Genomic DNA, 14263 nt, shown 5'->3' with positions numbered 1-14263 from the left:
ACCCATTTATTCATTTAAATCATTGTCAAACCTATTTATATTTTTACTTTATTCATCTTCCTGGACAAATTAGTTATACAAATTTGGAAGCACTTTTTTTTTTTTCTGTTTTAAATTTACTCCTCATAAACTTCAAAGCTATTTTTCAAAATTTAGAGACACACTCATGATCCTCTAATCTAGGATTTTTTTTTTTTTTTTTTTTTGAGACAGAGTCTTACTCTATCGCCCAGGCTAGAGTGCAGTGGTGCGATCAGCTCACTGCAACCTCTGTTGCCCAGGTTCAAGTGATTCTCCTGCCTCAGCCTCCCGAGTAGCTAGGATTACAGGCGCCCGCCACCACGCCCAGCTAATCTTTGTATTTTTAGTAGAGACAGAGTTTCACCTTGTTGGCCAGGCTGGTCTCGAACTCCTGGCCTCAAGTGATCCACCCACTTCGGTCTCCCAAAGTGCTGGGATTACCGGCATGAACCACTGTGCCTGGCCTTATCTAGGATTTTATAAAATGATTTTATAGATTTTAGTTGCATTCCCTCTCAATCTTTGTCATCCTGGATTGTGCAGCTCGTTAGGTATTTCCCAAAGTGATGGAATCAGAATTACATATAATATTCTATAGCTAACATCATGGCTATGAAAACTATGGTGATTTCTCTTTTGTTTATTTCTCCTTTGCATCCAGAGTCTCTTGCATTCCTGTTTTGTACTGACTACAGGACGAATGGTGTATTTTTGAAGCTGTGCAGATTGATAGTTTCACATAAACTATACATTTAAATAGTGTTTAACACTGTTTTGAAGGAAATGAAGTAACATACGTATTTTTTAAAATTTTAGTATGGAAGAGAAACTGAACAACTAAACAAACTCAGTAGAGGAGATGGAAGACAGAATCTCTTTTCTTTTGATTCAGAAGTTCAGGTATTAATGATAATGTTTCTTTAAATAGTCCTAGAATTACTGCTTATTCAGATAAACAACATCTTTGAAATGTTGAACTCACTGTTTTTTGCACCAGTGGGGAATACAGATTGTTTTATATTTGTCTTGTTTACTTTGAACAGGTAACTTAACAATTAACTCTTCACTCAAGGGGACTGTCACATATGCAGATAATTTGGAGCTGAATTATACACACACACACACACACACACACACACACACACACACACACACATATTTATCAGTTTCTTGTATTCTTTTCTCTTCCTCTTGCTCCTTAAAATAGATAAATTAAAGCGCTATTAAAGGTGGTTACAGTGTTCTTTTAGCCCATGAAATACAATTGTGATCTAGTGGCAGAAAATATCTCCAGTATAAAGAACACATGAGTCATATGAAACATTTGTTTTTCACATTTGATGTAGGCCTGTAGAACTAGGATAATTTTCATGTCTGGCTTAATCACACTTTAAATGGAGGGTGGTGCAGGAAGGTGCAGGTTTATATGCAGATGTGTATTTTAACCTCTTTCATGAGAGTTAGATGTGTTTTGTACTAAGATACACGCAGTGAATATTTAATTCTATGGCACTTTCTAAGTAAGTTTTTAATTTGTTTAAGTGGGAAAGGTCTACAGTATTTAAGTATTACAAATATTTTTCCTAATGGAAAATACTTTTTGAGAAAATGAAATTGAAGAAGATGAAATTTTTTGGCTTTCTTTTGCCTTTTCCTACATGAGATTTCGAATGAAAATTTTTCATTTTGTTTGAAATCGGAAAATGTGCATTACAGTTTTTTCTTCCATGAAAATATGAAATAATATGGGGAAGTCTGATTTTGTTGTTGTCGTTTTTCCTTTTTCTTTTCTTTTTTTTTTTTTTTTGAGACGGAGTTTCGCTCTTGTTGCCCAGGCTGGAGTACAGTGGCACAATCTTGGCTCACTGCAACCTCCGCCTCCCCAAGCGATTCTCCTGCCTCAGCCTCCCAAGTAGCTGGGATTACAGGCATGCGCCACCATGCCCGGCTGATTTTGTATTTTTAGTAGAGATGGGGTTTCTCCATGTCGGTCAGGCTGGTTTTGAACTCCCGACCTCAGATGATGTGCCCGCCTCAGCCTCTCAAAGTGCTGGGATTGCAGGCGTGAGCCACTGTGCCTGGCCTCTTTTTCTTTTTTTTTAAGTGTAGTCAAGTATAGTAGTGACAAGGGGAGAAAGAGTAGAACAAAAAGTTCAATATGTAATTGACTGAACAATCAATTGAGATAACTTACTACCTTTGGACCAGCCGTTGTTGTTTTTTTGCTTCGTATGGTTTTCTAATTAAAAATTTAGTTTAAAATGGAAAAAGTATATAGGCTATAAGTAATGTAAACATTTTTCCTTAATGAAAATATCATACAAGAAAATGGAATTATTTGGAGAAAATAGATTTTAAAAAATAATTTCATTTCCCTTTTTCCCCCCACGGAGTTAAATATTGCTTTAGTGCAAGTTATGTGATTTTTTTTTTTTTTTTGTAAAAAAGTAATAGTATAATGGGCCTCAGGGATGTTTGTTCTAAGATATTCATTCAGAAATTTACTTGTTCCAAGCATGTCTGAGTCTTTGATCCTCCCACCCATGATTGGGCTCTAGTTGGACATGTCAGGCTGTTTCATTGTATACAAAGGAGCCAATTGACTGTGGTTGAAACTAAGTCCAGTATCTTTACAAATTTGTGGTGTAGCATTTTTGTGGTAATAAAACTGAACTGGTTTTATGTCTGAGTTGTTTATCAGTGAGCTATGGTAAGGGAGAAATTCGCAGTTGTGATGAAGCTTTAAGGAGAAGAAATTGAATGTAATGTTGGTTACGGAAGGCAGTCTCACCTCAGAGAAACCTATGTTGTTATCTGTCAAGTACCTTTTCTAGGTGAGGCGCCATCCCGTAATTTCACCTTTTCTTTTGGCCATAGTTCATTCTTTAGAGACATGACCTTAGAGAATAAAGAAACGCTGGCTGACTAAAGGGGATGGCTCAAACTTTGAGCTGAAGAAGGCCATATGTCCCAATATTTGTACTCACAGGCCTTAGAATGGAAAGGATTTGAAGGCTGGAGTGGTTTGGTCCAGTTTCTCTTTCCATTCTACTGTCTGAGTAAGACAGAAAGGAGAGCAGATAAATGGGTGGAAATTAAACTTGATTTCCATGGCAATGACTTGCCTCCACAGATAGATATATGTTCAAGAGGGAGCTGTCTAGTCCCACACATTCACATTCCTTTTGTAGATAAATAGATTCAAAGGGGAAGATGTCATGCTTTCAGGCACAAATCTTACGCATTGGGTCCTTTTAAGGAGGTTTCAGTCATACCGGGTAGGTTAGAACAGCTATAATTATCCAGTATTCTTCAGGCATAATACCTGTTTTGGCTTGATTTACTTAGGTAATTGAGAAAAATTTTTGTGTGTCTTGTCTTGAGTTTTCCATACTGACAGTGTCATTCTGCTCAGATCCATCCAATCATTTTCTGCCTACAATGTCTACAGCCTTAATGGAAGTATAGTAAATTGACCCCACAATCCACACTTTCCTGCCCCTTTGTGAATAGAATAGAAGTCTGTTAAGACATTCAGCATGAACAGATGAACTTAGATTGCCTGAGCAGTCTTTTGCTTTGAGAGACAAATTCTTCCCCTACTGAAAGGAATTCCTTTACAAACCCCATATCTTCTCCTTAAACTTGTTTTTATTTCAAAATACCAATAATTTTTAAAAATTGGTTGCTGTGGCAGCCCAGGTCCATTGCCCAGCTCTGTTAGCTGAGTTCAGTGTTGCTCAGTTTCCTAAGCAGATACCTCTTGCTCTGTTCATATTAAACATAGGTAGTCCATGGGGTTCCAGCCTTTTGTGCCTCTCAGCCTAAATGCTGCTGACTCCCACATCCAGATCTCTAAGTCAGGCCTCTCCCATTTTTCCAACTACCTGCTACCATCACCTCGAATACAACACATTCCATACTGAACTCACTATTTGTACTCACTGTACCCCCAAATCTGCCATTCATTTGTATTTCACGACTAAGTTCATAACATCACTATGTATTGAATCTCCCAAATTAGAGATCCCTGTGTTAATCTTTTTTTTTTTTTTCTGAGACAGGGTCTGACTCTGTCACCCAGGTCGGAGTGCAGTGGCACCATCATAGCTCACTGTAGTCTTGAACTCCTGGGCTCAAGCCGTCGTCCCACCTCAACCTCCCGAATAACCGGGACTACAGACCTGTACCACCGTGCCTGGCTAGTTTTTATTTTTTTGTAGAGGCAAGGGTCTCACTGTCTTGCCTAGGCTGGTCTCGAACTCCTGGGCTCAAGCGATCTTCCCTCCTTGGTCTACCATGTTAGTTTTGATGCTCCCTATACCCATTCCTGTCAATTTTGCCTCCTGCACAGCTCATAAAGGAAACCAAATTTCGACTGTCCTGGAACATATATTGTGTGTGGAACACAGAATAAACACATAGGAAAAGTAATATTAGAAAGATAGAGAAAGGGAGTATAGACGGTCAGGGAGTGTGCAGTTTTCTATAGGGAGTTAGGAAAGGTCTCCCTGCAGAAGAGTCGATTGATCAGAGACTTGGAAGTGAGGGAGCAAGCCATGCAGCTATCTGAGGGAAGAGGGTTCCTGACAGAGTAGCAAGTGCAAAAGCCCTGGCGTGGGAGTGTACTTGGTGTGCTGGCAAAATAACCAAGGAGGCCAGTGTGGCTTGAAGAGGGAAGAGGGCAAGTGTGGTAGGAGATGAGGTCAGAGCGGTGTGAAGAGACAGGGAATCATGCCATGTAGGACTTTGTAGGCCGTAGTACAGACATGTGACTTTTCCATTGCCTTTAGATCCGAGTTTCATCATCTCCCTCTAGGATTTCTCCATCACTGTTTAACCTTAGTGTAAAAAGTCGACAAAGGCTTGTTAAATGAAAACATAAAAAGGGTTCAAATGAAGAATGGACAGAGAACTGTTGGATTTTTGCCATTTTTGGTATATTGATGTAAATCTATGTTAATATGAATCCTATCTTTTTTTGAAAATGATTCATACTATCTCTTTTATAGAGGTTGGACTTTTCAGGAATTGAACCTGATATAAAGCCATTTGAAGAAAAGTGCAACAAACGTTTCCTGGTAAATTGCCATGATTTAACTTTCAATATCTTGGGCCAAATTGGAGACAATGCAAAAGGACCACCCACAAATGTATGTATGACTTTGCCTTCTACCTTCCTTGCATCAATGCATTAAAGAAATGTCTTTCTCAAAATAATTTGTAAAGCAAACCTCCGTGACATGCAATTTACCTATATAACAAACCTGCACATGTACCCCTGAACCTAAAATGAAAGTTTTATATATATAAAAAAGAAATCTTATTACAATAAAAAATGAAGAAACATCTTTGTATGACTGAGAACTATTAATAATTGACTATGTGAAAATGCCAGCGCCACATATTATGATAAATTTGACATGCAAGAATTTTATACATCTCTTTCTTTTGCCAAAATATGACTATGTTCTCATTTTGAGGATTCGTGAAAATCTTACCTACTCAGAAGAGCAGATAGAGTAGGCTCTTGATGTTCAAGAGGAGCATGTCTCCCAAACTTGCAAAATCCTCAAATGCGTAAATTCTACTAGATAATATGTTTTCTTCTATGAAATTGGCTCGTAGCAATAAGTAAGGATCACCATAACCATGCTGGGATACAGATGCTGTGCAGTCTGCTAGGCTCGGTCACTATTCTATAGCATTAGATTCATTTTGGTCTACAGAGAAAATTCTAAGTGATGGCTCTCATGGATCATTTGAGTTGCTTAAAAATCCTTGAAACTGTAAGTGTAAAACCTTCCAAGAGACTGCTTTTTATGTTCATCTTTATTTTTTGGTTCTAGTTTTGTCTATTAAAAATAAAACAGTGATGATAGACTCTCTTACAAAATAGCTTAAAAGTACAGCAGACTTTTCTGTGTGTAAAGGGTTAATCTTTATGCCATCTGGCATGAAATTTCTCTTTGTGACCATCTTTCAAATGCCATCTGTAGAGAGGAATCATGTCTTCCAAAATTGCTGATAGGGCAAAGCTTTTGTCAAGTAATTTGATGTTGATTGTTATTAGCTCTTATGAAATGTATAGTCAAGTAAGTTGGAACATAACAGAAGAGAATATTTATTTCTATACTGTAATATTGGCATTATTTTTTAGGTAGTTTCAGTAAACGTGTAAAGAATTAAATTTTATTCATAGAACATTTCGTGTTATTTAAATGTAGCTTTTGATTTCTAATTCTTTTTGTAAACTTTATAACTTGTGAAATTATCTACACCTGACAGAAGTTAAAATGTGATGAAGTCTGTTGCTTTGGAATACTCTTTGTTCTGTGCAGATAAGCCATAATATAATTTTAGCTAAGTTTTGAACTCAGAAAGGAATTGTAGTCACAGAAACTGGAGGAATAAAAAACTTATTTTGCACTTGTGCGCCTCCCCACCATGCCCCTACTAAAGTCTCAGTTTTAAAATATAACTGTTTTTATTCCCAGGTTGAGCCCTTTTTTATCAATCTTGCCTTATTTGATGTAAAGAACAATTGTAAGATTTCAGCAGACTTTCATATAGACCTGAATCCCCCATCTGTCCGTGAAATGCTGTGGGGCTCTTCAACCCAACTGGCCAGTGACGGTAGCCCAAAGGGCTCTTCACCCGAATCTTACATTCACGGAATTGCCGAATCTCAGTTACGCTACATACAGCAGGTAATGAATGACCTTTAGTCTTAGCAGCACGTTCAGAGTAAGAAACAGAAATATTCTTGCATTATTTCGTGGTTTCAGACCAATGTTTTCATGACATTCTCTCTCATAAGGTCTTTCGATAGATATTTTTCTGGTGACTGAAGTTTGAGGGCAAAAATGGAAACCAGTGAACATGCTAGTAACATGTTATCAAAGGAACATTTTTAATGGGACCATGATGTGAGATACAAGGGAATTATTTTGCGAGATAGAAAGCTGATACAGGCCAGGCGCAGTGGCTCACACTTGTAATCCTGGCACTATGGGAGGCTAAGGTGGGCGGATCACTTGAGGTCAAGAGTTTGAGACCAGCCTGGCCAACATGGTGAAACCCAATCTCTACTGAGGGTACAAAAAAAATTAGCCGGGCGTGGTGGTGTGCGCCTGTAATAACAGCTACTCTTGAGGCTGAGGCAGGAGAATCGCTTGAACCCAGGAGGTGGAGGTTGCAGTGAGCCGAGATCACGCCACACTGCACTCCAGCCTGGGTGACAGAGCAAGACTCCGTCTCAAAAAGAAAGCTGATACAAACACACATAAACACACCTGCACCCACACTCATGTGTATACTTCTGAGCAAGGCAATAAGTGCTTGAAAGTTTTGGTTTTTAAGAAAAATTGACCCTAAATTAACTCTCCCACCCCTAATTTTCATGTCCATTCTGTGTATGAGTAGGTCATTTGAATGGAGCGTATGGTCTCTTTATACAAGGAGTTTTACTTGAAAAGCAATGAGTGGGAACTGCTTGTGTCATAGCTGTAATGCTATACTCTTCTGTTTTATCTGGAGCAAAGATTCCCTTTCAGAAAGAGCTTAACTGTTCCTTGGAATTCTGACCTCTGACCAGACTGGAGGCCATAAGAAGTTAGCGGAGTGGATTGATCATCTGCTCGCTAGACTTTTGCAGCTAAAAGGAAATGAGAGCATGGCATAGAATTAAAAGGAGAAAGAGGCATATGAACAAAACTGTTCATGTTGTAAGGAGATTTATTTTTTTTTTAAATAAAAATGTCATTCTTTTTTTTCCTGATTATAATAAGTACATTCTTATGTAGAAAATTCAAATAATATAAGAAGTGTAAAAAAGAAAGTAAAATTCGCCACCAAAAGACAATACCTATTAACATTTTGGTAAACATCTTTTCAGACATCTCTGTTGTGTATATAGAAATACATACACATTATGTATATGCTTATAAAATTATATTCATGCTGTTTTATACCTACTGTATTCTTTTAATATGTTTATCATCCTACATCAATATCTATAGATCAGTCATGTTTATATTAAAGGCTAACATGACATTTCATTGATTTAGCTACTTAAGACATTTCTAATTATTTGCTGTCAGAAATAATGCTGCATTGAATCTCTTGTGCACACATCTTAGCTCACTTGTTGAATTATCTCCTTAGAATAAATTCCAAGCATTGGGATTTTTAGGGTCAAAGATTATGCTGATTTATATAGATGATCAAACATTGGGGAAGACTTCTTTACATGGACTGTCACTGTCTTTTTGGGGCTGTGGATTTCTGGTGGCTTGTCCTCAAGTTGTCCCTTATTCCCTGATAGCCCCTTAGCTTGTTACTGAGACTGTAGTTGTCACCTCTGTGAACATTCCACAATGATGGTGGATGCTTCTGAAAGGGATTGAGCAAGTAAAGTGTTGTAAATATTTGAGAACCTGCTATTGAATTTTATGTTTAAAATTTCCTGCACAATATCAAATAAGTCATTTCAAGCCAATGTGTATTTCCCATATTACTTCAGTGTGTACCACTCAGCTGTATGTTCAATGCAGGAAGTTTAAATTATGATTTCAGATGTCATCCAGTTTGTAATTTGGGACAGGAAGAAAATCAACATTTGAAAAAGATCTCCTGTGTGCCAACATTATTCCATCAGTGTCTCGTGTAATCATAATAGTTTATGAAATGATATAATCACTACTGTTTGACAGATGGGGAAACTGAAGCTCAGGGAGGTTAAGTAAGCTGCTCACCATTACACAGCTAGTAGTGGTGACAGTAGGATTTGAATTTAGGTCTGTTTGAAATAATTTGATCAAGAATAGTAGATGAATGTAATTAAGTGCTGAAATATAGAACACATAGCACACGCCCTGCCACACCCTGGGAGCTTTGTAAGTGCTGGTGGCTGGGGTAGAGGACCTGGCCCGTTCTCTAGCTGGAGGGGCCAGCAAAGTGGATAAGAATCGCCCTGGGGTGGGGAGGCATATTCATGCCCCTTGGTGGGAAACAAGGACTGGGCCATAGACCTTGTCCTAAACGGCCAGACCTCCAGCCCACGTGGGATTTCTGGGCTCTCTCTGGCCACCTTTTGCATTCTGGGGACAGGGAGAGGACCAGAAGCTGATGGGACAAAAGGTAAAACAACCCCAAAGAGTGTCCCCCATCATTGGAATCCCTGGGCAGTTAGAAAATGGACATCTCTGTGCCTCAGCATCCTCATCTACAAGTAGAGGTGGTGACCATACCTGTGTCCAAGGGCTGTGGGGAGGCACAAACAAGGTGCGTGGTTCTAAGAAAACACTCAGCACTGTGATGGGCACACTGGGTTTGGTCAGTGCAACGTAGTAGCTAGGAGTAGTAGCAGTAACAGTGATCTCAAGCAAGTGAAAACAGCAAGCTTTTATCAATTATCAACTACCTTAAAATTATAGTACTCATTGCTGGCATCAGTAGGAAATGCCTAGAGTACTGGGAATGGGAAGCCATAGGTGCTCAGTAAATGTTAGCTATAGCAATAATCAGTATTACTGTTCTCAAACTCCTGGGCTCAAGCAGTCCTCCTGCCTCAGCCTCCCAAAGTGCTGGGATTACAGGCATGAACCACCACACCCAGCAGTATTACTGTTCTAATCTGGCCTCATCATATGAGATGTTGGGTGTATGGACCTCAGGGCTGAGAGAGAATATAGCATGGGCTGTATAATCTGGAAGCCTGGACTGCAGTCTTCTTCACCCACTTACTCACTGCACAAACCTTTCTGAGCCTCCATTTCTTAATCTATAGAATGTGTATATAGTAGTGCCTACATTTCAGGGTTTTTATGAAGACTGAATGAGATAAAGCATGAAAACCATCTAGCATGGTTATGTGGCAGTGAGCGTAACACCGCACTCAAGGCGTACTGCTCAGCATACCTTCTGCAGGGAAAGCTCGGGCAGTCTGCCAGCACGGTCAGCCTCACAGCTCAAACAGCATGTTCCCGGCAGTACTAGAAGCCAGGTTCTGTGACCTTGGGATGCTTTGGTGGGCCACCTGGGTAATAACAAGGTACCTGATGTGCATTACTTCATTTAAGCCATACAAGAGATGTATGAAGTCACTACTATCATGCTATTTCACAGATGAGAAACCTGGGACTTAGAATGTGACTTGCTTAAACCCATAAATGTTGGAGCCAGAACCCAAGAAATTTGACAAGCAATTTTGAACCACTTTGTTCATTTTCTCAAGCAAATTTGAACCACTTTGTTCCGTGCTTGCTGCTTGGGAATTCAAAGCCGAGTCAGCCATTACTTGGGACCCTTCTAAGCTGTTTGACTTGAGGGGAATTATTAGCCTTTTACACTCAATTTTCTATTCTGCCCTGTCTAGCTTCAAGGGTTCTGTCTGGTACAAAGGAGATAATGTGTCTGAAATGCATTGGAAACTGGAAATCACTATATTAACAAAGTTGGTAATATACCAAGGAAAAAACGAAATTTTAGTAGAGACTCAGTGATAGATTTTTTCGCTTGAATTCATTAGTGATGCCCCTTTAAACAACAGGCATAACCAACTAACATGCTATGTAGAGGATATTATGTTTGGAAGGAGTCATACTGGACAGGAGGTGTTCCTGTTCCACATGCATTCAAAGAAAAATGTAACTTTGGTTGCATCTGCATTAGTACGTTTAAATAAAGTGTATGGGGACAAAATGAGTTTTGGATTCTCTGTCTCCTACCTTTGCATTGGAAGCACAAGAGCTCTTGAACTGCAACAAAGGAATGTCCTCTAGAGGATAATTTAGCTTTTCCATATTAGAGCAATAAAGTTTCTGTTTCCTTCTTAGTGGAAATAAATATTAGTTAAATATTAATTGCTCTTGAGTTACATGCAGCTGCATTTAAAAACATATATCTAGTTCCACTTGAGAAATGTACACTATTTTAACACACATCAATTAAGCCAAACAATGTACATTGTATTAAATTAGGTCAAAGAACTCACTTTGCATACACAACCAAACCAAAGAGGCAAAGCAGCAACAGTGACACCTGCACTACGGAGGCTAACAGATGTGAGGTTGGTGACAAGATATAAAATCCATTTTGAAAAGAACGTTGGAAGCTTTGAAAACTGTGTGAAAGGAGATTCTATCTATTTCTAGGGTCCTGGACACGATCCTTTGTTGAATATGAACATTCTTTACTAAAAATCATTAACCATAAACAACCATATGTACAAGGTTACGTAAGAAAGTCTAACGGAAGTACTTTTTTCCCAGGGAATTTTCTCAGTGACGAATCCACATCCTGAAATTTTTCTAGTTGCAAGAATTGAAAAGGTGCTGCAGGGAAACATTACACACTGTGCAGAACCCTACATCAAAAATTCTGATCCAGTAAAGGTAATTTATAAAGATTGTTGATCGACATTTCACCTTAATGTAAAATTTGCCTTTTACTGATATTTTAAATGCTATTGCTTTGAGCATGCTATATATTCTGAAAACATTGTATACTGTGTATGTATGCTAAAACTTGAACATGGCATATTTTCCTATTGTCATTGATGTTCTTTTAATGTGATAATCTGATTTCTGCTTGATTATCAAAATAAGAGCCAAAAGCTTTTAGGCAACATCTGCTAATTGACACCATGTCCTTGACAGTAGCCATTCTTTTCCTTACAGCCCTACATAAAGCCCTAGAATGAATGTCAGAGCTGGGAGATTAAAGATGATCCAGTGCTATAGTTCCCAAATGTCAGTTCATACCCAGATTTACTCCTGTCTGTGATGAAACGGGAAAGGAAAGACAGTGAACATTTCATGAAGCTAAATGTGTTTAATTCGGAGGGCTGCCCTTTATTCTGAGATCTTTGCCCTTCCTGCTTTTTAAAGGTTATGCATATCTTCCTTTCATGAAATGTTGGCATATTAAATGGCAGGGATTTAAAAAATTGTTTTGTTGAATGTCCTTAAGTGGCAATATTAAAAGTTGGCAACCCTATATTGTCATCCACATTTCTAGAAAATTGTGAAATTCAAATGTTTGGAAATCACTGCTCTAATCTCATCCTCTCCTTTTATAAATGGGAAAACTGAGACCCCAGGAGGGAACGGTTCATGGTTGAGTTCATTAGTAGCACTCCAGCCACTGTGTATTTATGAAACATCAGTCTGTTGTACATGGCATTTCGTTGTGTACCCAAATACTGTTTATTAAGTGGAAGTTGCTGATGTGATGGGACTAATTTGTGGAGGAAAAATGTCTCAACAATATAGATAAAAGCCTCCAGCACTCTGTATCCCTAGGGATAAGCATCCAGCCAGCATTTCGAGGTCTGTTTAGACTCTATAGGCAGTTTGTCTCCTTGTCATCTCTCCGTGCCTGTGCAAACAGCAGCTCCTGCCCACACTTAGACTAATTGCATTGACTCCTGGTGACTTGCTCCTTATCTTGGGAGTAGAAAGGGCAGCTGTATCCATAAGAAACTTCTCCCAAGAATGATGAGCATTTGCCTGCTATGTGAAATAAAGTACATGTTAAAACCAGTGAACATTTTTCCAGTAGAGGTCTTTGGTGCAAAGTGTGCCCTATATCTATTTTGTCTGTCTTCTGCTGTAAATGACAGAAGTTCTGTTAATGAGAAAATCCAAAGCCTTTATGAAATACTTTGGACTTGAAAAATGGCTGGCTGATGCATGGTGTTCTGCTTGTGGCTATTTCTATGGGTTTTTTTTTGTTTTTTTTTTTTCTCCCCGAGATTTTTGATGTTTTATAACGGTAAGTTGGGGAAATTATTATTCTGGGTGGGTCCATGACAGTTTGAACAAATACAAGCCTATCTTCTTGTTTCTGACCTTAGACGGCCCAGAAGGTGCACAGGACAGCTAAACAAGTGTGTAGCCGCCTTGGACAATACAGAATGCCCTTCGCTTGGGCTGCCAGGTTTGTACAAATATAATCCTGACCCGCTCACTCACGTTCATATGTGAAGTTAAGGGCTGTTATACTTAACCAGCATTCAACAGTGTGTTTCTGGCAGGCCAGTTGTATCTTGGGACACTTGGGATGTAATAATTATTATTTTTGTTGTTGTTTTTGAGACAACAAGTTTCACTCTTGTTGCCCAGGCTGGAGTGTGATGGTGCAATCTTGGCTCACCACAACCTCCGCCTCCCAGGTTCAAGCGATTCTCCTGCCTCAGCCTCCCAAGTAGCTGGGATTACAGGCATGTACCACCATACCCAACTAATTTTTGTATTTTTAGTAGAGACGGGGTTTCACCATATTAATCAGGCTGGTCTCGAACTCCTGACCTCAGGTGATCCACCCGCCTCGGCCTCCCAAAGTGCTGGGATTACAGGCCTGAGCTACTGTGCCCAGCCAAGAATGCTTTCTCTTAAACTTTGCTGTGCATCAAACACCCTCTCTCTTTTTTTTTTTTTCCATATGTCTTGCTTTAGGGAAGTTTTCTTTGGCTTTGGTTACTGTTCTGACTGACACCACTGAATTTTACTGCATTTAAAAGCAGAGTTTATTTGGTAGTAATGGAATTTTTTTTTTCAGAAAAGCAGAAATTATAGAGGGTTATGTGCAGTATGCCCCCTATTTCAGAGCTGGTTGGGTTTATGCTTTGAAAATCTATCGTAGAATATTTCTGGAAAACATACTGAAAATTCAGAGGCAAATAATGAAGTCATTAAATGTGAGTGTGTAATTAATAGATTTTCTTCCTGATGACAAATTCTGCCAGCATGTGTTAACTATATTTCATACCTGGTATGAAATGGTAGGTTACATTATTTTATCCAAAGTTTGTAAATGCATGCAGGGATGACTTAAAACAGGTTTCTTGTTTATCCCCCTTTTTCAAGTACAGTTTCACTGACTTGTTTGTGGTACAGCCTGTACAGCTCACCAGGGCTTCTGCGGAAAGGGCACCGTGTTCTGAATAATTCAATCAATTATGTTCAGTGGGTACTAGGGAGTAGCATAAGGGTAGGAGATTCTAAGTTAATTAACTCTTTTATTTGTCACTATTCATAATCATTTCATTTTGGACAAGGTCTCAAAATGTATTGTATGATGGTAGATGAAAGATCACTATTGTCCTTGTGTTGCAGACTGGTAAAAAAACAACGATAACTAGGGATAGGTGAATGGCAAAGAGTAGCAGAGGTTGGTGTATGTAGGCATTATAGAAGGTGAGGTATGGCTTGTAAATATCAGCATATTTTTAAAGCTC

General features: G+C 38.8%; 1 protein-coding gene across 5 annotated transcripts in view; it reads left to right on the top strand.

Moving 5' to 3' along the window:
- LOC105468378 (dedicator of cytokinesis 11) overlaps nucleotides 1-14263 on the top strand; it is a 189492-nt gene that overhangs the window by 72752 nt on the left and 102477 nt on the right. For all 5 annotated transcript variants that reach the window (XM_011718493.3, XM_071089250.1, XM_071089249.1 and 2 more), the window contains 5 exons: nucleotides 838-921; nucleotides 5034-5174; nucleotides 6519-6731; nucleotides 11295-11417; nucleotides 12881-12963. In XM_011718493.3, the coding sequence (XP_011716795.2) occupies nucleotides 838-921; nucleotides 5034-5174; nucleotides 6519-6731; nucleotides 11295-11417; nucleotides 12881-12963 (644 nt within the window). The remainder of the gene's footprint in view (nucleotides 1-837; nucleotides 922-5033; nucleotides 5175-6518; nucleotides 6732-11294; nucleotides 11418-12880; nucleotides 12964-14263) is intronic.

Source organism: Macaca nemestrina, chromosome X (assembly GCF_043159975.1).
Source record: "Macaca nemestrina isolate mMacNem1 chromosome X, mMacNem.hap1, whole genome shotgun sequence".
NCBI lineage: Eukaryota > Metazoa > Chordata > Mammalia > Primates > Cercopithecidae > Macaca > Macaca nemestrina.
This window is presented reverse-complemented; position numbering and strand designations above follow the sequence as displayed.